The sequence below is a fragment of the Talpa europaea genome (genome assembly GCF_964194135.1).
Source record: "Talpa europaea genome assembly, chromosome: 10".
NCBI lineage: Eukaryota > Metazoa > Chordata > Mammalia > Eulipotyphla > Talpidae > Talpa > Talpa europaea.
Genome location: NC_140077.1, coordinates 17027376 through 17051579, shown reverse-complemented (window position 1 = coordinate 17051579; position 24204 = coordinate 17027376). Strand labels below are relative to the sequence as shown.

General features: G+C 40.5%; 1 protein-coding gene across 1 annotated transcript in view; it reads left to right on the top strand.

Moving 5' to 3' along the window:
• Nucleotides 1-24204, top strand: part of SORCS3 (sortilin related VPS10 domain containing receptor 3) — a gene marked incomplete at both ends in the record, with an annotated part of 526499 nt that overhangs the window by 467257 nt on the left and 35038 nt on the right. The window contains 3 exons of the mRNA XM_084245318.1: nucleotides 13890-14007; nucleotides 14985-15118; nucleotides 22807-22920. Of these exons, the coding sequence (XP_084101444.1) occupies nucleotides 13890-14007; nucleotides 14985-15118; nucleotides 22807-22920 (366 nt within the window). The remainder of the gene's footprint in view (nucleotides 1-13889; nucleotides 14008-14984; nucleotides 15119-22806; nucleotides 22921-24204) is intronic.

Sequence of the window (24204 nt, the reverse complement as noted above, 5' to 3'; positions counted from 1 at the left end):
GGCAAATCCAGTGGAACTCCCAAGTCATTGCTTCTCAGACTGGCTGCTTGATTTACAACCCTGTAGTTGTCACCAGACTTGCCATCAACTCAGAAGCCCACTCTCATTTGTGCACAGAGACTTTTGGATGACATTGGGATGCACTGGTAGCTGGGAACAGTCTGGAAGGAAAAGACTTGTTTTACCCAGAGGATTGCTATGTGAGGTGGTGTGCTGGTCGAGATCTTGGGTCTTGGAGATCCACTCTCCAGGGATAGTGCTCAGCCTGCCACTGACCATTCCTGACCTTAGAGAGCTTACTAACCTCCCTCTGAGCTCCAGATTCCTCATGTGGATGCAAGAATTAAGTAAAATAACCTCCACCATTACACCTTAGAGATGTTTGTAGTCTCCATAGTCTATTGATCAAAAGTGATCTGGCTGCAGGGAAGAACTTTGGTCATCTGGGGCCAGAGTCAGCAAGCATTGGACTTTGTAGGCTATAGGGTGCTATAATTACTTGACATGTGGTCATAGATGATATATAATGAGTGGGCATCACTGTGTTCCCATAAAAGTTTACTATTGGGCACTGAAATTTGAATTTCTCACAGTTTTCACATGTCACCAAAGGCTATTCTTCATTTGCTTGATTCTACCCCCAACCATTTAAAATGCAAAACAAGACAAAGCAAAATACCAAACAAACAAACACATCCTTAGCTTGCAAAACAGGTAGCAGTCCAGATTTGTTTCAAGAGCTATAATTTACTGACCCCAAACATTACACATGGAGGTTCATCCATTGTGGCCATGTTACAAATATCACTGGAATTTTGGGTATAGTTTCTACAAACTATCCCTACCTGTAAACTACTTCCCCACTTGTGCCTGTGTATGAAGTATCAAATAGACAAATAATTTGAAATGACTTAGAAGTTTCCTCATTTCTTCTCCAAAGCACAGAGCAGTGTCACCTCTTCCAGGAAGTCCTCCAGTATTCTCCCAAATCTTACTCATTCTCTTTTACTGAATTCCTATCTTAAGTTGCAGGATTTGGTTCCCAGATGTATTTGGTTTGGTCTGCACATTTTCAATGAATCTAAAAGTTTGCAAAGTCAGAAACATGTAGCAGCCTAAATGCCCATGGTCATCAAGCTCCTTGAGCTGCCTGGCAGCTGCCTGCTTCAGGCTGGGCTGGCTGTGTTTTGTCCCTCCTCTCGTCTGATGTTCACTGCCTGCTTGGGCTGTTCCAGAACAGTAATAGTCCATGGAAATTGCCCTCCTGACTCCTGTAAGATTTTGAATTTGTGATTCCCAATACAGATGCTACATCCAAATGCCTATATTGTTTTCTTGCAGTTCTTTTTGAAAACTTTTAAAAATACAGTCAAAAGCAAAGAATAAAGTTACAAGCGCCTGGAAGTAATCAATGTTAACATGCTATTACCTTGGCTTCAAATTTTTTTTTTTTAATATGCAGGGAAAGCCAGGGACAGTCGATCCTTTTCTTATAGCTCATTTGCAGGTGATTTTCCCTTACTCCTGCTGCAGGTCACCGGCTGTCCTGTATTTGCTGTACAACCTTCTAGTACGTGTGCTGATATTTTTAGTACATATTTAACTGTCCATAGTAATGTATGTAGTATTGCTTGTGTGTTTTAAGGTATATAATTTACCTGAATGCTGTCACTCGCCTACACCCATCAATCACTCAATATTATCTCTCTCGGGACAAAGCCATCTGCTCCAGACACTTAATTCTATAGGACGTTGTGTCCTGTTATGAGGATGTATACTTTTTTGCTCTCCTCTTCTATCAGTGGACATTTAAGCTGTTCCTAGTTTTGCCCTATCACAGACAGTATTGTCCTCTCGTCATGCCTGTCTCAGGCACATACTTACAAGTTCTGTGAATATAGGGCAAGTGGGGCTGCCACATCACTGTGAATTGGCTTTGCCACTTTCATTTTTTTGCCTTTTTCCTATTGTTTTCCATATTGGTCATGTGCCACTTAGAGTGTGAGGTCTGTTCTAGTGTGCAGGATTCAGGAGGCTGGTTGCTGTGTTAGTTGTCGTCTCCCGTGGCCTGGAACATGCAGGTGTGTGTCACTCATGCTCAGCAGGTGGATGGTCACTGAGTAACACTATTGGATTAAGCTGCAAACTATTAAAGGGTTGAGGCCGATTTCATCTCTTGGTTTGGGACTTGACACAAGTAGGAGACTGAGAAATATAATGTTAAACTGAGAAAGAAAACGGTTCCCTCCGTGACCTCCTTTCTTACAGCTCTTTTAATTTCCTTGCATTGCCTCCTCTCTCAAATCTCGTCTTGAGTGTCCATCTCCTGCCTCTAATTTCCATCTCTTAGGTTCTCCTTCATCACTTAGCTCCTGACTCATCTTTCACAAGTTCACACACCACAATTTCTAAGCCAGTGTTGTGGACTTTAAACTTCCAAACCCATAGAAAGAGCTTACTACATTTTGAGCAAAGAATCGAATTTGACTGCAGAATGAATTCTTTAAATTTATTTTTAAGATCAGCTCTCTTTCCTTTGCCTCTTCAGGTCCAATACCTTTTAGTCTTTCCCCCTCCTGCCCCCTTCTCCTGCTACTTATTTTCAAGCCTTTTAATCCCTACTCTTGCCACCACCTCACAGACCCTTGTACCATGTAACTAACAGCAGCCCCTGGCTTGCAGGATTCCTTGCTGTTGATCCCCTGCCTATCTCTATTAAGGTCTAGTTCATGTCTCACTTTCACTTACTGCAATTCCCCTGTAGCTGCTGACCTCCTTTACTACTAATCCCATCTACACCCTAATGGGAAAACAATCAGGCAGCATGGCCGCACACCAATACCCGGCTGTGGCCTGAATTTCTTGAGACTGACAACTGCTGACTGCCGACGGCTGGCCTTCCAGAACACTGCTTTTTCTGTTTTGATTTGAAATCCACAGTTTTCTCCAGGGAAGCAGAGGACAAGAGGAGACATGGAGCTTAGGTCTTTCAGAGAGAAGTAGATGGCATAGAAACAGTTTTAAAAGGGCTTGGGAGTCCACATGTATCGCTTTGCTGTTGTTAGAACATTTATTATTTCTTATTGAGGGTATGTATTGAGTGCCCAATAAAAAGGTAGGCACTGTTCTAAGAGTTCTGGGAACTAGGCGAGAGTATAAACAAGAGAGTTAAGGTCTCTGCTGATGGGAATTTTATGTTCAAATGTCTCTTCCACACCCTGCAAAAGAAAAATCAGCTTTGTGTGAGGCTTAGTTCAATACTGCTGTGCATGGAATCTGGTCTGTAATGAAATTCCGAGCTTTTAATGGTGCTGTGTGGTGGTGGTAGTGCTGTGTGAGTGTTTGTGTGTGTGTGTGCGTGCATGAGTGTGTAAAAAAAAGAAAGAGAAGGAGGGGGGGAGGGAGAGAAAGATCTCATCATAAACCTCAGCGTACCAGTGACCTGCAAAGACTCTAACCCTGGCAGTTTCTAGTGAGCACTTATCTCTTAGTCTGAGAAAGAAAACACCGTCAATGAGTAGAAGGCAACAATACAGAATATTGAAAGTGGTTACCCTTAGTGGGTTTTTTTTATTTCCTTATCTATACATTTCTATAGTTACCAAAATTTTGTATAATGATAATCCATCTTTTGAATTGAAAAGGAAGATCATTTATCACCATGTACACATTTTTTTTAAAAAAAGGTATCTCCAAGATAATGAGAGAGAAGGGCCGCATTGAAGTATATGCGCTGTGGTCACCCTTGCTTTGTCTATGAGGTTGTGACCTAAAGGAAGAGAATTTCAAGTACTCAAGATCACATTCAGTGATAACTAATGCTCTCAGTAAATTAATACTAAATCATTTCAAATAAACAGACTACTGGAACTTAATCAAAGCAAAAATGGAAAAACAGGCAAATCCCACTCATAAAATAAAAATTCAGGAAATTGCTAGCTCGTGGCTTCTGATGAAACATCCGTGCTCTAAATAATTTCTTCAAGGTCATATGGTTAATTTATGCTGCATTTGTAAGTTATTGTGTATTTTAAAAATTAATGATAGATTTAATTATAGCAGGGTTGCCTGTGACCTTTTGTGATATGACTTCATCATAAATCTGCAGACATTTCAGAACTGTTTTCCAGGTTTCTAATAATTTGCTCTCAAATTAATGACATCCAGCCAGTGAAAGGCGTCGAGATTGAGTAAAAGGATCGAGTTGGGATTTGCGGTTTCCTAGCAATGGCTAATTCTGAGTCCTGGACGGAGGTGGCAAAGAAGATAGTGTGTGACTCACCGGAATCCACAACAGGTTTAACTGTTTACTTAGAGGAATGAGAAATAAATCCAGTGTGTCAACAGGGAAAATTGCATGTAGCCAGACTGGGTCATTGCAGAGCATTTGATTTGGGAAACATTTATATGTCAATGGGAGGCAGCATCTGGATCGATAAGGGAATACTTCTACTTGGGCATCTGTGGAAAATTTCCCTCATTCATAATTTTAAGGTCTGTACCTGCCTTCCAGATTGCTGGTCCCCTTTGAAACCTAACTTAGACACCATCAGTCTGGCATCTCTCACCTTCCTTGTTCCAGTGAGATCAGCTACTGTCCATAGAGGGGTTAGGCTCATTTACCCAGAAGGATGCAGAAGCTTAGTCCATCAAGAAAATCCTCTCTCTTGGAGGAAACACACATCTTTAGTTCCAGAGTGACAGGCTAGAGTTTAGAAAACCTCAAGAACATTTCAGATCCAAGAGCTTGGGAGAAAAGCCAAAAATTGTGGAAAGTGGGTCATGGCCGAAGCCTTCCTTGGTTAAGTTCAGCCCTGGAAGTAATCACTTCTCTACTCTGCATTCCTCCAGCACAGCTGTCATACTGGTACACCATGAATGAGCTTGCAAGCTGTGAAGGTTTTCCCAGAAAAGTGGACAATGTAGGGGAGAAAACTAGACTGGGATTCTAGCTCTTGATTTTTTGAGCAGAGCACTAATTTACCTGCACCATGGTTTCCCCAGCTAGCATGTGAAAGGATTAAACCAAATTTTCATCCCTAAGACTTTAGAATTCTGTTTATTCTTTTTCATGTTCCAAATAATTCTCATCTAGAGGCCAAGTCAATAAAGATTGCCATAGTTAAGGTCCAAGTATACAATTTCTCTCTTACTAAATGCTTTAGACCTTAACATAGACTGGACCATAATTGGATATCTCTAGATATGTCTTCTCTGTAGATTTCTCTTTTATTCTTTCTTCAAACTATGCTTTCAGTTTTCTATATTTCATAGTATTTCTGCCTTTTGTACAGAAAACCTATTACAAGCTAGAGCCAAGAAGACCCCCAAGCCCTTACCTCAGCAGTTCAAGAAATGAATAGGATTGTCAATGTCAAGTAGGGACAGAGAAGGAGATGTAAGTTACTATAGTCAGAGATGTGAAGAGCAAGAGGAGAGTTAAACAAAGATAAGGTGAACATGATCTTACTGTAGCAAAGGGCCAAAGAAACTTAGGAACGGGCTCTGCTTCTAGGGGAGATCACCATCTGCTTATATAGGAAGCCCAAAATGTTTAGTAGAGGAGAGATAACTTAGATTGGAATACCTAAGAAATGCTTCTAAGAGGAGGCACCATTTAAGTAGGAGCTTGAGGTGGTATTGAAGAAGAAAGAGGGTGATTTAGTGAAGAGTATGAGGAGTGGGATATGCAGTCAGGAGAGAGGACTTGTGTGTGTGTAATGCCAAGGAGTGTGCTAAATGATCAGCATGTGTGTGCATGTACACACATGGAAATATCTAGGTAGAGCCAGATTTTGTGGAAATAGACCAGTTTGGCTAGAATGTTAAGAAGAGAAGGAAGAGCATTCTAGCAAGGAATATGAAGTTCAGATCTGGAATGGAAACTGACTTCTAGGAATATAGGCTGTGTTCTCTAGCTTCTGAGCAGAGTTCCAGTGTCATTGGACAACCTTCTAGAGAAGGTGGAGAATGGGTTTTGCCAAGGTGACTATGTGGTGTAAACAAGTGAAACTGATGAGGAGGTGAGAGTGAGTACTTGGATTTCAGTCATTAGCAGGAGACAGGGTAGCCAGAGTTTTGGCTTCACATGAACATGAGTTGAACACGCTCAGCCTTGATCTTGAGCATGACCTCAAGTTTCCTCACCAGAAACGTCTGTGCTTGTGGTTCTCCAGAGATTGTGTGAATGATTTACAATGGCAGTAACTGTGTAACACTCAAAAGCAGAATCCCTGACACATGATAAGCACAATTTATGTGTAACCATTATTCTTATCAGGACATGGGATGCAAATGGAGTTTGGGAATGTGAGGTATTTTGAAGGAGTGTGGTGAAAGGCTTAAGTGTCAGGCTGGAAGTTTGGAGAGAGGATGCAGAGGAGGACTGAGTCAGTGCTGGTGAGGAACTTTCAGTCTGAACTGATAGTCAACTTTGGTTTTGTTCTGTTTCTGAAGATGTTATTCAGGCAGGTGAAATGGATGCATGATTGGTGAGAAGAGCTCAAGATGCAGGTGCTGAAGCCACTGGCGGGGGGGGACAAGGGAAAGCATGTGGTCCCAGGGCAAGTTGATGACAGCACAGTCTCATCCTAGTTGAGTTTGATCAAACATTCTCTCAAAAGTCAGTCCAGGGCGTCCCCTGGTGGTGCAGGTGTTGAGCGCTGGGCTGCGAAACTGCCCACAGCCTCTGCAGTGCCGGTTCGATCCCCGGCCACCTGCGAGGGTCCCACATGGCACACAGACCTCTCCTGCCGCACCCACTGCTCCCCTCAGCAGTGTATTTCATCAGTCTGCCTGGTCTGTTCCCCGCTCTTGCTCTGGTGAATTCTCTCACCCTCCCATGCTTCTGACTATACCCAGTGCTTGTATAAATAAATAAATCTTTTTAAAAAATACTTAAAAAAAGTCAGTCCATAGTGAAATCCTCCTAATCAAACTCTCCAAGCAGTCCTTTCTTTTGGACTTTTCTAGTATCTCTCAGTTTTATAACTGTGTATAAAAGTTGATGTAATTGGAGTTCGAAAAAAGAACCAAGTTACTATGCTGGGGAGAGTCAGGTGACCCAGAATTGCTTTCCTGTAAAGAGGAAAACATCTTTACAGGGCCTCCTCCTCTAATTACATTTAGGGTGGCATTGTTTCCACCTAAATTATAGCAATTATATACCAAGATCCCCTTTGAAATCATTTAATTAATGAGTAGCTAACCCTCTGTGTGATTGGAATTCTAATGAAGTCTTTTATTTTTGTCATCCACCTCCCTCACTTCGATTAATCATTCCCCTCCCTACAGGTTTACTCAGGTTTGGGTGGTAGATTAGAGAAGGGGTATTATTTAGGGTTCCAACAAATCACAATGAAGATCCTGGCATAGTCCAGGATGATAAGGGGCAGAGAAGCTGCTGCTACTTTTCCCCCTGAGATTGTGTTTGTCCTTCTAAACCCCAAAGGACACATAACTCCATGTTCTGTGGCCCAGAAATAAGGGCAGATAGAGCTATCACCCCAATTTTGGAAGAAGTGAATGATTTTGATAGATTAATTCTATCTATTAATCAATCCAAAACTATTTATTGAGCATCTGTAATATCAAAGAAGTGCCAGTAGAGACAATGATGAATGACTCAGATAAATCCTTGTGTCTAGGGTCACCAGCAGAGAGATAGCTTTACTAAGGATTGAAAGAACATAAACTCTTGGAAATTGTGTGGAAATGGCCATAGTCTGTCTGGACTATTTCTGCATTCCACCCCTTGAGTATGTATATCTGTCACTGATTCAAAATTATCTTCTGTAAGGAAATAAAAACCTTGAGCAATAAAGTGATTCTCTCAAGGTCACCTAGCCAACTTAGTTGTCAACTGGATTGAGGAAAAGATGAAAGATGGGTCTTCTATTTCCTTGCCTAGTACTATTGCCACCACACCCAGACCACCTGTATGTTTAAAGTATAAGAGCCAAGGCAGCCAACTATGACTATAGAGTCTCATTAGCCCCAGAGGAATTTTAAAAAAGATAGGGATCATCTCTTGAGTCTGTAGAATCAAGAGAAAAGGTGACTTTGAGTAGAAACATAAACTCTCCTGCAAAAAATCCAAGTGACCAGGTAAAAAGGAAAACGGAAGTGATGCATTTTAATCGACTTTTCTTGAAAATCTGTGTCAGGAAGAATGGCTCAGCAGATTGATTAATTTTGTTCCATGGTGAGGAGCAGCTTTTTCAGAGAGCTAAATGGGTGGCTACCTGTTTCCAGAGAGTCATCTGTATTTATGTATGGAAGTGTCTACTTTCTTCAAGGCTCAGTAGAAGGTGTCAAACAATAAATAAATGAGAAAAAGAAGGTACGAAGGTGCAAACTGGCCATTGATCATTCCTTAAAAGGAATGTTGAGCCAGAACTATCAAAAGCTCTTGATGAGAAGGCTCTTGGATGTGAGTCTGTAGCTTTTCCATCATTAAGGCTGATGATCATGATATTGAATATTTGTTGCTTGTTATGATTTTGAAGATTTTCACATACATTAGGGTTTTGATTATATTGAGGATAAAGCTACGTGACTTTATTAAAGAGGCTAGGAATGCGTTTCTGAAGAAAGGTGTTTGAATAGTTTATCTAGGTAATTGCAAGGAAGTGGCGCTGCAGATGAGAGTGGATTTGACCATGCTAGGAACTAGCTCCCTTTTGCCGACAACTTGAGAATGAAAGCACCATTGTGAATGGCCTTGTTCTATTGGTGCTCAGTAATTGATCAGGCACGCTTTGTCAAGCAACTACTGTTGAAAAGTTCTGTGGGGGTACAAAGAAGTACAAGAAACTTTCCCAGACTCAAGGAAATTTCTATTGGTTAGCACAGAGTTGACCAAAGATATAAGAAAACCAAGAAATTCTAAGTAAGTGGCCCAGAGCAGTGTTTCTTACAAGGTGGTCTTGCAACAGGCAGCATCAGCTTCTGGAGGCTGAACAGTCTATGTTTCAGACACCCTCTAGGTGATTCTAATGCAGGCAGTGGAGAACTTCTAGTCTAGAGATAACAGGGCCATTTGAGCTTCTGTGGACGTAGAGCTCACTATTACTGGAGCAGTCATGGAAGACTTTCTGGAAGGAATAGCATCTGATGGAGGACCACATTGTCCTTTTAGCGATGCTTCTTGTCTTTGGTTCCTCAACCCTACCATCCTTTGAGCTTTCATATTGATGTCTGAACCATTTTGTTCCAATAAACATTACCACACTTGGGATGGATCCACAACATCTACTATATTGATAATCTCCCTAAATTTAGAGAAACATTTATAGAAGATGAGGCATTTTTATGTTGGAAATTGGTTCTTTCATTATTCATTAGAAGAAATATGGGCTTTCTCATTTCCCAATCCAGAACCAAGTGGACCTTGTCAGTGTTTATCACCCCAAAGAGATGGATATGGTGTCTGATTCATTTTCTGGGTTCTCACGTCCATAAATTCTAATGTGAATTTTAATGTTTGTTCAAGGGTAACTATGAAAAGTGATGAATTTAAATTAGCTCTTATTTTATTTCTGCTCAGTTTGATGTGCTTCTGTCATTTCCTCAGATTTCATAAGCTCTAACTGGATGACAATGAATGAATCCAATATTGAACAAAATTGGAGAAATCTTCTATGACAAAGAGATTCTGTGTCAAGAGTCACTCAAGCCCAACAAGGTCCATAGTAAAATTTTTTTCTTCCCAGAACTGAGAATGGATGGAAAGATGGGGAATGTGTCAATGTCTGAAAGTTCCCAAAGGATTTTACCCCACTGATCTTAGTTGGCACCCAAGGAGAAAATGATAGAACTCATCATCCTAACATGAAATGCTTAAAATTTGGCCTGTGACCTAAGAGAGTGACCTCATGAGAGAGAAGGCTAGCATACTCCCATGTGAAGATATTAGTGTATCAATTTACAGTTTGGGGAAAGACCTGGAAAACACAGAGTAAGGCAATCTGGGATGGAAGCCAAAGAAATATAGATGAGAGGAATTACCTGCCAAGATTGTGGAAGAGAAGATCCTGAATTAGTTAACATGTGCTGTCTGAGTTCCTGTTTTTGTGGTCAGTCCTGAAATGTGCTCTCTGAGATCAGAAACGGATATCCCAGGGGCTGAGAAGACAAATGCTATAGGCCTTTCAGATGCTGATGGTGAGTTAGGCACCAGGATAACACTTGCATCTTCTCAGCGTCAGTCCTGGGAAATGATCAAAATGATCAAGCCTGAGCTTCAAGTTCTGTGTTTACTAACTCACAAGCATATCCCTCTGTGGGCGATTTTGCCTCTTAGGAAGAACTCACACAATTTGTAAACTTCCACAACTTATTTTTTGTTATTTCTTCTACTCCAGAGATCTCCCTAGTGTCCACTTACTGATTTTCTCTCCCTTGCCTTGTCCCCTCCTGAGTCATTTCCAGGTTAACTAACCGCAGTTCTTACCCACTTCTTGGTTCGATTGATGAACACTACTCTTGAATCAAATCATCTGTTTCCTGTGGGTACTGTCGCTAATCGCCACAAATTGGGTGGCGTAAAAGAACAAAAATTTGTTTTCTCACAGATCTGAAGGCCAGAATCCAAAATCAAAAGGGCAGAAGATTTCAGTCCCTCTAGGACTGAGGGGATAGTTAAATCTGTGCTTACTTCACCTTCAGTGGCCCCAGGTCTTCCTTGTGGGGCCACTGTCTTCAGCATCCTTCCCCTCTCTGCATGGTTCTCTTTGTGTCTCCTATAAGGGTCCATGTCATTGGATTTGGGGCCCACCCTGAAAATCCAGGGTGATTTTATATTGAGATCTTTAACTCACATCGGCAAAAACCCTTTGTTCAATTAAGGTCATCTTTATAGGTTTCAGGGAATAGAACATAGCCATATGTTTTTTGGGGAAAGTTACCATTCCTCCCAGCATATCATACCATTTTTTTTTAAGATTCTTTTATTTATACAAGAACCAGAGTATAGGCCAGATGTGCAGGAGAGTGAGGGGATTCACCAGAGACAGAGCGGGGAACAGAACAGGCAGACTGACTGAAATACACTGCTGAGGGGAGCAGCGGGCGAGATAGGAGAGGTCTGCTTTGCCATGTGGGTATCTCCCCAGCTGGCTGGGATTGAACCCGTGCTGCAGAGGCTGCAGACAGCTTCACAGCACTGTGCACCACCAGGGAGGCCCTATCATCCCAATTGTTCTCTTTTTTTTAATATTTCTTAAATTTCTGAACTATGAACCTCTTTGAGTGTCTGATAAAATATATGCAGTTTCTTCATAGATAAAGATACATCTGCCAATAAATGCATACTTCTATTTAAAAAATTAGGCAAGTCAATCTCCACTGTTATCACTAAAGTCTCTATGTACACTTTAGATTGAGACTCTTAGATTTTGGTCAATGGTGATACTTATACTAGCCACAGTTTTCCTGTGTGATCTAGTTAATGTGGAGTAAATCAGGATAGTGCCTCTTTTAGTCTAGATAATAAACAAAATTCTATCCATGCATTATAAGATAATCCTGAGTATTTTTGGTGCATCTGAAGTTCATTTATTGTAATCATATATATATATATATATATATATATATATATATATATATATATATATATAAACTCCTAAATGGCTATTATTGTCTTCATCATTATTTAACTTGTGCTACACCAAGCCTCACTTCTTTTATCCAATACTTATATAATCACCCAGGGGAGGACCTGACATTTCTCTCTGTTATGTTGCATGTTATTAATTGTTGCCTATTTCTTTAGCCTGTCAAGACCTTTTTGGGTCCTGATTCTGCTATCAAACATATTGACCATTTCTTCCAGCTTTGTGTCATTTAAAAAATGTGATTTCCGATGATGACCATGATTTTCTCTTTTCAAGTCATTAATAAAAATGATGAGCAAGAAAACGCAGACAGTAGAACCTTGTAGTTGACGATTCTCACCCTCCCTCCTGGTTGATTTTAATACCTTAATTAGGTACCGCTCAGCCACATAATTTCACTAGCACCTGGCTCATATTTTTTCATCTTTTCTTCAAGACTATTATGGCAGACCCTGTCAGACACTTTTCTGTTATGCAGGTAAATCATGTGCCTCATATTTCCCTTTTCTGTCTCCTTACTAATCCTTTCTTAGAAAGGAATGGAATTAACCTGACTTGTATTTTGTGATCCATGAAATAGTTGTAAACTATAAGGAACAGGCACAAATGTCTCATTGAATATCACTGATATCTTGCTATGTAGAAGATATTCCAATCAGGGGAGACCTCCTAAATGAGGCAGCATTGCAATGTGGGAGATTTGGATAGGCTATAGAGAGAGCGAGACAAAGACATTCCTCAAAGTCTTCTACCACTGTTTTGTTTTTTGCTTTTTGTAATGAGCTTTCAAATAAACCTTCCACTCTTCAAACAGGCAGAAATTTTTGATATGAGATAACTGTTTTGTTAAAGATTTTAAATGAATTGACTCATGATAGCTCCTTGAAATGAATCAGAACTAGAAGATGGCAGTCCCTCATTGGAGACATGGCATAAGTGTACTGAATTTGGAGAGCAGTGCACATGGAAAGGACGCAAGAGAAGAGAGATACCCCAGTGGGAAGATATTTAATTAAGTTCACTCTGTTCTACATAATGTTGGCCATACAATGCAGGGTATAATAGTTCCACTGCCTTTACTACAGTGCTGGGCTAAGCTTCATACACACATCACATAGTTACTAAAGGAGACACCCTCCATGTTTCCCTCAAAGTCTGTCTAGTCTTTTAGACAAGATCTGTTTAACCAATAGAACATTAAAAGTTTCCAGAATCTATTGTGTGACTTACTAAATAATATATTTCTTTTCCCCATTTGACAATTTTCATCAACACCATCCCTCACAAAGCATCTTCATCTTTCCGATAGCAGAAAGAATAGAGTTAGTCTTTTAGGTGTCATCATCAGAGTATCTGAAGTTGGGCAGAGAAAATGCAGAGCTGATAGTATGATTAAGTCTTGCTGAAATAGAAGCCATCCAATTCCTTGAAAGACCTTCGCTGGTGTAAGTTCCCGGCATGACTGTGCTCCCTTTCCATCACTGTGATAGATGCCTTGCATTGTAATTACAAGACATGCCACTCTAGTGGAGTATGGATGATCAGTCTTTTTTCTATTTTTCTAGAAAGGATTGATCATTTATATTTATAGGGCTATCAACTTCTGGGATTTGGAAAGGTCAGTATTGATTATCTATGTCATGCAGATGGTGTGCTTCTTTACTGTACATAAATATATATGTTCCTTTTATGAGACCACTGTGATTTTTCAGGAAAAGGTTATACTCATGTGAAACAAGCAATGGGCATTTCAATTAAAACATACTTAGATTCATTCAGAATTTTGGAATTGGCAGGGGTAGACTTAGATTAGCTAATCCACGTCACCCTAACACACGCATGCAATCTACTTTACTGATGAAGAAATCAAGTACCCTCCATGCACATCAGTAGATAAAGCAGCAGTGCTTGCATGAAAGAGAAGCAAGAAGGCTGCCAAAATAGGAAGAACAGGTCTACGTGGCTGTAGGATTTTGGAGTATTAGGTGAATAATTTTTTTTTCTTTTAACAATGTCTATCATTCAAATTCTTCCTGAAAAGCACATTCATACTTCTGTAATTAAAAAAAAAAGTCTGTTTTGAATCCCCTGTGAATGGCATGTCAATTGAGCAGAGTTATATGGACTTTTTCTTCCATGGCCTTTTAAGGCCTCATTTTGGATGCCTAAGTAAAGCCCAGCTTGCAGCTCACCCCTCTGTCAGTCTTTGTGCATTAGATACTAACCATGACAATTTCTGTCTTTGTTCTTCCATCCCTTCCCTAAACACCTCAGAGTTTTTGGTCACTTCAGCCTCCGCTCTGAATGGCAGTTGGTGAAAGTAGACTACAAATCCATCTTCAGCCGGCGCTGCACCAAAGAGGATTATCAGACCTGGCACCTGCTCAACCAGGTAGACCACATGGGTAGGGAGTCCTGGCTTCCAGGACAGGAGCTACCAGAAGCCCTGTTTGGTTATATCTGGGTCTTCCTATTTGGAGAAGGAAGGTAGGATGCCATCTGAGGATGATGGATAATGGTCGACTTGGGGGATAGGAACCCATACACCCAAGTCCAACAGGAGCAGATGATATTTTGGGATCATCTTGTCCCCTGGGATTCTGATCTAGTCTTTGAGGTTACTGAGTTACCTGGGGCAAAGGTGACACTTATAAGCTAGGGTTTTAGCTCTATTCATGAAGAAACAAGCAGCTAAGATGACATGTTGATTATTCACCATCCACTGGGGAGCATGAGAACATTTCTCAAGTCAGCCTAAAGTAAGGGCCCTAAGGACATCAGGAGCAGGACCTCAGACAAAGGGCAAGGAGTTAGGGTATGGAGCTCCAGCAACGGAAGATGTTTGTTACTGTCCACAGGAACCTCTGTGTTCTTCAAAGCCATTGGGTCTCCAGTTGGTACCACCTTCTCCTCTCTTTCCCTTTGACTAGGAATAAGGCCTTGGGGATGGTCATTTGTCATAGAGAGGTAGCTGGTTAGGGTAACTTCAGTTTTATAGGAAAGCTGATGTGAGAAATGTGCCAGGAGAACTTCTGCTGAAGCCATTGGGGCAACTTGTATAACTGCCTGTGGGTCAGCGAGGATGATTTAAATATTTGTATTCTCTGTGGGTATGGAGAAAGAGTAGGACAAAGTAAATAGTACAGGCTGAGTGGAAAGTTGTGACAGGCCAGCCTCACAACTGGTTCTTCTGTGTGTTATTAAGTGGGGTTCTCCCTATGTGCTTGAAGCTCCTGAATGGTTGCTGGCAATGAAATTGCTCCAGAAACCAAAAGAGAATGAACAGGTTCATGCTTCTTATTGAGAAGTTGATTCATTTCATCTTATTTATGCTTATATGCCTCTCTCACTAAGGACTTTCTTTTTAAGGGGGAGCCCTGTGTCATGGGAGAAAGGAAGATATTCAAGAAACGCAAGCCAGGAGCTCAGTGCTCCCTGGGCCGAGAGTCCTCAGGAACAGTGGTGTCAGAACCCTGTGTCTGTGCAGACTGGGACTTTGAGTGGTGAGTCCCTTGGCATCTCATTACTAATCCCAAACAGATATTTGCCTGTGTGGGGATGAGAGTGAAGGTGGAGTTCATGGGGGCAGGAATGACCTAAAGGTAGGAGGAGATGATCTCCTGGCCTGCAGACTTGACTATCCCAGTTCCTGGGCCAGATGAGAAGATGCCTAACTAGAAGGAGGATAGAAGTGAGAATTTTCACAGGAAAGATCACTGTTCTAGCAGAGAAGCATGTCCCGAAGACATTTAACTTTCAGTTGGCAGGCGGAGTGGAAAGGACCAGAGAAGTTGAGCTGGGTGCTGGCAGAGCTCAAAGCATTACTACTTTGGACAGTCAGTCCAAGCACATTCACTCCGACCGTGCTCTTCCTTGCAAATGCTCTCATATCATAATCTTATCTTTTCTCCCTCTAATAATAGCCACAAAGATAAATTCAGATGTTACCTATTAACCAATGACTCACAAGTTTCCAAACCTCTAGCTTTGGCCTCTCTGGCCTCCAGGATGGGACATTTGTGTCCATCTGTCTACTCAACATCCATCTCCACATAAATTACTAATAAGGATTTCAAATTTGGTGTGGCCAAAGCAGACCCTTTCTTGAATCCCCTGTAGTAGAAGCAATTATCAACACTTTTTGAATGCCCACCAACTCATTTTCCAGTAAAACGTACTTTAATCCACTTGGTTCCTGAAGTCAAAATCCCAGAAGATTTGATTTTTTCCTTTCCCTCACCCTCATGTCAAGGTCTTCTGCATGCCCCCCATCCCTTAAAGTACGATCCAGTCATCTTCTGCATTGCCCCATTGTAGGGGGATTGGCCTGCTACCATTGTGCCTTCTTTTCTCCCTCTTCCCCTCTTATTCACCATTTTGTAGTCACACTAGTATCTCCTTTACCTGCTTTACTAGGCTCTTTCCTAGCAGAGGAAATAGAAGTGCAAGGATTTCTTCGAAATCTCAGCATGGCTGGAACCTCTGATTTACTCTTTTCTCTGCAAAAATATTAGTTTTCCAGAAATACCACCTGAGACCACCAAATCTCATCGACACCCTAGCACTCCCAAAAATATCATCCTGTTATTAATTGACATATGGAGTGATCATGTTTTTTGATTGCCCTATAAATGCCAGGTAGACTGTAAATGTCACGGTGCAGGCATTTTAGGCTATCTTCATCTATGCATCTCCAGTGCCTAGTCCATAGTAAGTGTTTTATATTTGTTCTGTGTTTCTGCACATTGTTCCTTTCAGAAGAATCAACAAGCTTTTCCAGTTCTGGGACTGGGTATATGCCACTCTGATCCCAGGTAGATGAATACTTTATCTGCATCACATTCTAAAGATGAAGTTCAATTTAGATATTTTCATCAACCATTCCAGGTTTAAAGACAAAATTAAGGACACAGGCATAAGCCTGCAAACATGCAAGGGGCAGGTCAATGAGAGACTTGCATTTGAGCTTTCTTGATGTTGCATAATAGAAGTAAGTCCAGATGGGCACAGAGCAGCTGCCTCTACATGGCAGCCTCAGCCCTTCCATCCACATATCATGCAGCCTGTTTCTTAAGCTTGTTCTGCTGGAGGCCATATTTTGTTTTCCACTTTCAACTGGGACTTTAACTGGTAACTGCAGGATGACTGGGTCTCTATGTCTGTCCCTACCTCTTCTTCATCCCTGAAATCTTGCTCTAGGAAGCTTGACTTCAGTGAGAGTCATTCAGATGGAATACACTAAATGAAATCTAAGTTTGAATGCCAGATGTCAATCTCATGACTTTGACCCTTTGGAAACAAACTTGGGAAGACCATTTTCAATTATTAACCATATTCCAGCAAAGTAGTTACAGCAGTGTATACCGCAGGCCACTCAGAATTATGGCACATGACATACAAATGTCAGCCTGAATATTCTGAATGTGAACAGCAGGATTTCTTATGACCTTCTGCAGACTAGCTCCATGGAGGCATGCTGCCTTTGCTCACTCATGCCTTGTCTCCTGTGTCTTTCCTAGTTGTAATATACTATAACTCTTTGTTGGAAAGGAAGAATTATAACAAGTATTTTTCTTTCGATAATTCTGTTAACATTGACTTAGTCTGGAAAAAACTTTCAGCTCTAATTTTTACACCTTTTGACCTTGAAAATTTTCTTAATCTCTGTGATTTTACTTCTTCAGTTGTACAGTAGAAGTATATAACGTGTATTTCATTGGTTCCTAGGGAGGCATAAATGAATTAATATACATCATCAGTGTGAGTGTGGTGTACACAGTAGACATGCAACATATGGTAGATGTTGCTGCTGCTGTTTTTAATCTTGTACCCCAGGGTTAAATAGTCCCCATAGTATTTTCAGCAAATAAACCAGAGCTTAGATATCCAAATGAGTATACTCCTCAAAGTTGTACCTTTGGGTGTTATTCATTTATTTCAATTTGGTAACATTGCTTAAAATATTTCTGCGTCCTTCTTTGGAAACTGCTATCAGAATACATCTAAAAGTTAAGTATGTGGGGATGGAGGACCTTTGCAAGGTATTCTTTGGTTAGCACACTTGCATTTGTAGGTATACTGCCTGACCCCAACACCCTGTAATATTAGCATCACCACTATGACATCTTAGTGAGAAGAAAATGAGCATCTGGAATGTAAGTTAACTGACCAAGGTCACATAACCAGGAGAGAAGGAGCTGAGCTCTAATACAAATCTAGCTAAAGGTCATGTTCTCCCCCTACATCATGCCATTTCTCAAGAAACCAAGCAGGACAAGACTTTATTATTTTACATTCACTATGTGTTTCAGAAGAAATAAGGTCCCCAGGTTTAGTTAATCTAAAATTAAAATTCATCCTCAAATGACCTAGATTAACCCTATTGATGAGAGTCAATATAGAATGTTCCATTAAGGGTATTGTATTATTATTTTTTTATTTAAAGTAATGTATGTTAACAACACTGTATATGATTCAGAAGTACAGGTGCACACCTCCTAAGCAATTCCAAATGAAGGACTTTTGATCACTGACGACTGGTACATGAATTGTAGTGGGTGTATGATATGGTATTCAAGGAGACTTTACAGAATCTGGGAGGGATATATATATATTTAATGTAATATAAATTAAATTATTAGATATATATTTAATGTATTATATGTTTGCTTTTATACTAGCCATACCTCATATTAAAAAGAAGTCTGTGACAATAGTTTCATAACCTTGTCTTCTTTTCTGTGGTCCCTCCTCCCAGGAAGTGTTTCTAGCTGAGGAATCTGAAATTTCTTTATCATGCACATTCCATATTCCATGGAGTTTTTTCCCTAAGCCAATCAGATTGTCTTCATTTGATCGGGTGATTGGTCCAGGGAACTGGTTTTTTTTTTTTTTTTTTTTTTTGGAGGAGGTTTTTTTAAAAATTTATTTTTTATTTTTATATTCCCCACACAATTGCAGCCCCTTGATTTTGACCCCAATCCCTACTTACCCTGCCCCCCCCCCAAAGTGTGTCTCTGGTTCATAGTTGTTTGTTGATTTTGATTTTTTTTCTTTCTTATGGTTATTCTTTTTCCTGGTCCCTTATTTAAGTCTTCTAGATTCCTGCTATGAGTGAGATCATCCGGTATTTTTCTTTTTCTTTCTGGCTTATTTCGCTAAGCATGATCCCTTCCAGCTCCATCAAGGAGTGAGTGCAGCCAGGATTCACCATTTCCACATGTGTCCTCTGCTTCTTAAAGAAGATAGGTTTTATAGACTCACCGATGTTTACTTTAGAACACTGCTGGTTTTCACAAGTGTTACACTTCCAACCAGAGCTGTCAGTAATGTGTGCTTTTTGCATATATGTTGATGTTTTAACCTAACAGCCTCATCAATGCCCCAGCCTCATGCTTACTCTAGGGCACCACTCTACCAACTGAAGGATTAGACTCAAATTATTCCAGTGAGCCGTCCTGTTTTTCCATGAAGTAACTTTTTGATTTATGAAGTTGCTGTATTGGTTTCTTCTTTAAATCATCTAAAGCTTCTCTCTGGATAGGATTTGGAGGACATACAGATTTTTGAGATTGAACAAGCTTTCTCTTAAACTTTTAGAAGATCTAAAGCCTTGTAAGGAAGACATAGAGGAGATATTTCTTGAAGTAAACTGTGTGTTTGAAGAAACTGCCTACTTCCCTGAGGGAAATAAAACTTTCTTGAACATTCTCTCCAAACTTCATACTTCAGCAGACAATTGTCTTCCCCCTAGGAAGCTGGAGCAACAACTAGAACTGTCTGTCTAAATCATGCAAACTCCAGAGCTGGGATGGAGGTTGGGCAGTATAAGAGATTCTAATATACATTTAGCAAAAGTTAATGGGAAGTCCACAACGTAGGGACAACCAATGGTGTTTCTGCTAATGACATTAAATATAAATGTAGTTCTTTTTCCTCTTTGGGGCAAATCAACATGTGTGACTGATGCACTTTTTTAAAATTATTGCTTTGCCAACAGGAAACACAGCTGAATAGAACTGCTAACGATGGCTACATAGAAAAGAATATTGAGACATTTATCTCCTTTTCAAAGCTTAGGAGAGCACCCTTCCTTCCAAGATTACTAATATTTATTAAAGTTAGCAGAAAATTCAAGCGTTATCTTAAAAAAGCAATCAGGAAATTTTCTAGCAGTAGTGTAGACAAACAACATCCCAGATATTTCTACAGATAAACAATGTTTGGAAGTCAGATATTCATGACTGTGCTAGTAAATATTTAACTACTGGCTTCCTGGGAACAAACAAATAAATATGTAAGCCCTGATTAGTAGCATTTGCTGGTTGCTGTAAATCTTCCCACCATGTCTAATTTTATACTACCAAGTTGCCATCAGTGAATGCAGAAGTAGTCCAATGTGAGTATAGTATTCCACCATATGCATACCTATATGTAAATAACCTCAAATGCATAGGTAGTATGATGATATAGTGTAACATTTAATACACAACATAATACAAATTACTTTATGTTACATATAGTAGTAATGTGCAGTAAAATGATTCGAAATTTTCATTTTGAGTGCGTATTTCCTTTTAAATGTAACTTATTTAAATGAAATGTCCATAACTTAATTTTTAATAATGGCTGTGTTGAACAGCCATTAATTAGCTTCTAAAGTTCCTGAAGTTTTAAGTTGGTTCACAAGAGTTGTTTCATGCTGGCACCACACCGTGTCTCCATGAATTCTCAGGCTGGGAGATACGCAGTCTTTGATCAAGACTTGGCAAAAGATTTATTTTCAGACTTGTCCCTCCTTTTCTTCCAATTTCATTTAAGTGTGACTCCCATCAAGAATGGTCTTGGGGGCCTCCCCGATGGCGCAGTGGTTGAGCGCTGGGTTGCGAAGCTGCCCGCAGCCTCTGCAGAGCCGGTTCGATCCCCGGCTGCTCCCCGGCCACCGGAGGAGGGTCCCACATGGCGTGCAGACCTCTCCTGCCGCCCGCTGCTCCCCTCAGCAGTGTACTTCGGTCCTTCTGCCTGCTCTGCTCCCCGCTCTGGCTCTGGTGAATTCTCTCACCCTCCTGCGCTTCTGACTGTACCCAGTGCTTGGATAAACAAATAAACAAACAAATAAATAAATCTTAAAAAAAAAAAAAAAAAGACTGGTCTTGGATTCCACCTTCCATGTCATGATTGCAAGGATCCTAGTTCACACTCAGCCCCCAGGCTGAGCACTTGTAATGCTCTCTTCAGTCCCCACTAGAATGTCCACTGTGGGCTCACAGTCTCCCTGAAGAAATAGACCAAATGCAATGGAATAATTAATGTGATGGTTTTAAAATGTAATTGGAGTATCATCACCTGCTAAATATTTATCCAACACCTGCAGTGTGTTGGGTCCTGTTCTAGACTCCTTTTGGTAAATGATGGCAAAGAAATGGTCTCTGTTCTTTCACAGCCTCAATCAATGTGGGGAGGGCCACAGTAATTTTGTCTGTGGAGCCAGGGATGGCTTCATCTGACCTACATATTGCAGAAGGATGATGAGGGAACTACAAACACAGAAAAGGGTAGAAAGTTTTGAGCCAGGGGCATAACATATTTAGGGATCAGGAAGGTTGAAAGATTGGCCTGGAATATTCAGTTATGTGTCTGGTGTGGAGGAAAATGTTGAGATTGTAGGGTGGGGTCAAAGAAGATAATCTTGAATCATTTGGGATTTCTTAACTTTACTGTTAATGTTTTGCTCCTTCCCTTTTGTTGTATTTAATGTATGTCATATCCTTCTCTCCAAAAGGCCCTTGAGGAGAGGATTCGTTGCAGGGCACTTATGTGTTATCATTCATAAATGTGGGATTCAGCTTTTCTCCCTAGCTTCCTTTCATCCCTTTTCTATTGACATGCCTAGATAATTTGCCTTAAATTTCATTGGACTTTAATGAAGTCTTGGCTCAAAAAATATGAGAGCAATAAAAGAAAGGAGAGATAGGATCTAAGAGAGTTCTTTCCCTTGCTGTTTTATGTTTCAGTAACACTCATTGCCTCATTATTCGAATGTCCAGATTGTTCTGCCCAGTTTGTGGGCTTCGGGACACCTCTGAATGTTTAATTTATAAGCGTGAATTCTCCTGCCAAGTGAAGCCACTCTTCACGGCCTCTGGTTGGCTATAAGAGCAATAATCCCATTTACCTACTTGATTGCTCTTTTTCTACCCTGACATTTACTCATCTGGGAGCCTTATCAAACTTGAAGAAGAAAGGACATTGCACTCGCATTTCAGCTGTGAGGCTTCCTCTCCTACACTACTCTGTTAATTCATTTTGTAATGGGAAGGAAAGTAGAAGGGAATGCATCTTGACTTTCATTTTATTTTGTCTAGAATTTTATGGAAAAGGAAGTTGATTTTTTTTTGCTTGTTTATTTGTTTTAGGGAAATTGGGGTAGTTGGGAGGAGTTTGAATGACTATGTATATATGTGAGTGCAAATATATATATATATATATATATATATATATATATATATATATATATAAAATGTGCAGGAAAATGTATGAAATGAATATCTAACAACACAGTGTGTTTTTTATCACAGAAATGTATCTTGACTTTTAAAGTCATTTTATTGAGCACAGTGCTGTGGAGCTGTCTGGAGACTCTGCAGCGCACGTTCAATTCCCAGCCGGCCAGGGAGATACCCACATGGCGTGGCAGACCTCTCATGTCTTGCCCGCTGCTCCCCTCAGCAGTGTTTTCAGTCGGTGTATCTGTTCTGCTCCCGATCTGTCTCTGGTGAATTCTCTTGCCCTCCCACACCTCTGGCCTGTACCCCAGTTGTATAAATGAATAAATCTTTAAAAAATGTCATTTTATTGTCATCTACTCATGTCAGTAATTCAACTGTGACCAAAAATATGCTTGTAAGCTTATAGTACCCCCCACATCCTTCGCAAGTCAGAAAACCGATATATCTTTCTTAACCTAGAATCTTTTGTTAATAACCCTCTAGTCTAGAGACAGGATTCCAGATGACTTGCGATTATTTCTGAATCTCAGAATCCATATTCCGGTATGAACGTTTGCCCTCACTGGGAATATTTCAGTGAATGCATTTTAGCTTTTTTGATGGCTCTAGGGATGTGTATGTATGTCTGGGATAGCTTAGCATTTGTGCATTTTAGCAAAATGCAATATTCATTTTCTGGACAGTGACTATGGCTACGAGAGACATGGAGAAAGCCAGTGTGTCCCAGCTTTCTGGTATAATCCAGCATCACCCTCAAAGGACTGCAGCCTTGGTCAGAGCTATCTTAACAGCACTGGGTAAGTGAAGCCCTTGAAACTCCACTCAGTATTTTCTTGGTTCCCTAAGTTGGGATCAGAGAGAGTACATCACCTTTGAAGCAACATGGAATGTCGATAGAGCTTATTGATAAGAAGTGACTTCTGCAGAAAACTAAAGAGTTCTTTAACTGAGAGTGGGAACATGGATTTTAATACCTTTGGCTACTTGCTTCTGACAAGCCATAGCTATTGTTTTGGTCAGGTCTTATTATCTGGAAAGAGATACCACCTTATTTTCTGGGCCCTGAGGGGATTGAGTTAGCACAAGTGGCTCAGGCTATTGCTCCCCGCTCTCTAGCTCAGGCTAGTGCTCTCTCCTGACAGATGAACTGAAGCTCTACAGAGCAACCCTGAACACTTAAAAGTGAGAACTCAAAAGTCTTGTCCTAGGAATTCCTGAAATGAGGAAGTCAAATTGTGCTTATGTTGCTCTCTTTTTTTCACTTACTGGTTACCCTAGCAGATGCTTAAAAAATTCCTCCAGGACTTGTTTCTCCTTCCCTTTGCCATCTCTATGGCATATAATAGATTTGGAAAGTGGGTTCATGGTCTATGGCAACCCTTTTCAAATTTTAATGTGTCATGAATCATCTAGGGATCTTATTAAAATGTAGTTTCTGGGACCTCCCTGGTGGCCTAGGGGTTAAGTCTCAGTGCTATTATCTTGACAGCATGAATTCTATTCTGGCCAGGAAGCTGACCCACATGGCACAGCAGACCATTCCTGTGTTGCCCGCTGCTCTCCTCAGCATTGTTCTGCTTCCCACTCTGTCTCTGGTGAATCCTCTTACCCCCCGCACCTCTGGACTACACCCCAGTTCTACACAAAAATAAATAAATCTTTGAAAACAAATTTAAAAGATAAACTTATTAAAAATAAAATATAGTTTCTTATTTGGAAGATGAGGGGGTGAGATTTTTAATTTCTAACAAGTTCCTACATGATGTCATGGAACTATTTGAATAATGAGAAACTGATGTGCTCTAAAGGCAGCCTCAGTGCTTCTGGTGGGTTTTCTATCATCTCAGTCATATTACTCATCATCTCAGTATTCTCACCTCACTTTCTTGGTTATAAAATAGGGGTAGACACTGTTTCCTCATCTAGTGTTGACAGGAAATAAATGAACAGACAAAAATGATGACAGAGATGTCTTGTGTATCCTAAGCTACTCTGAAAACATGCTTTTTCAGCCAATGATCAACTATTAACTATTTCAGCCAACTGTTAACTATTGGGGGCTGTCTTAGGCTCTGAGCAGG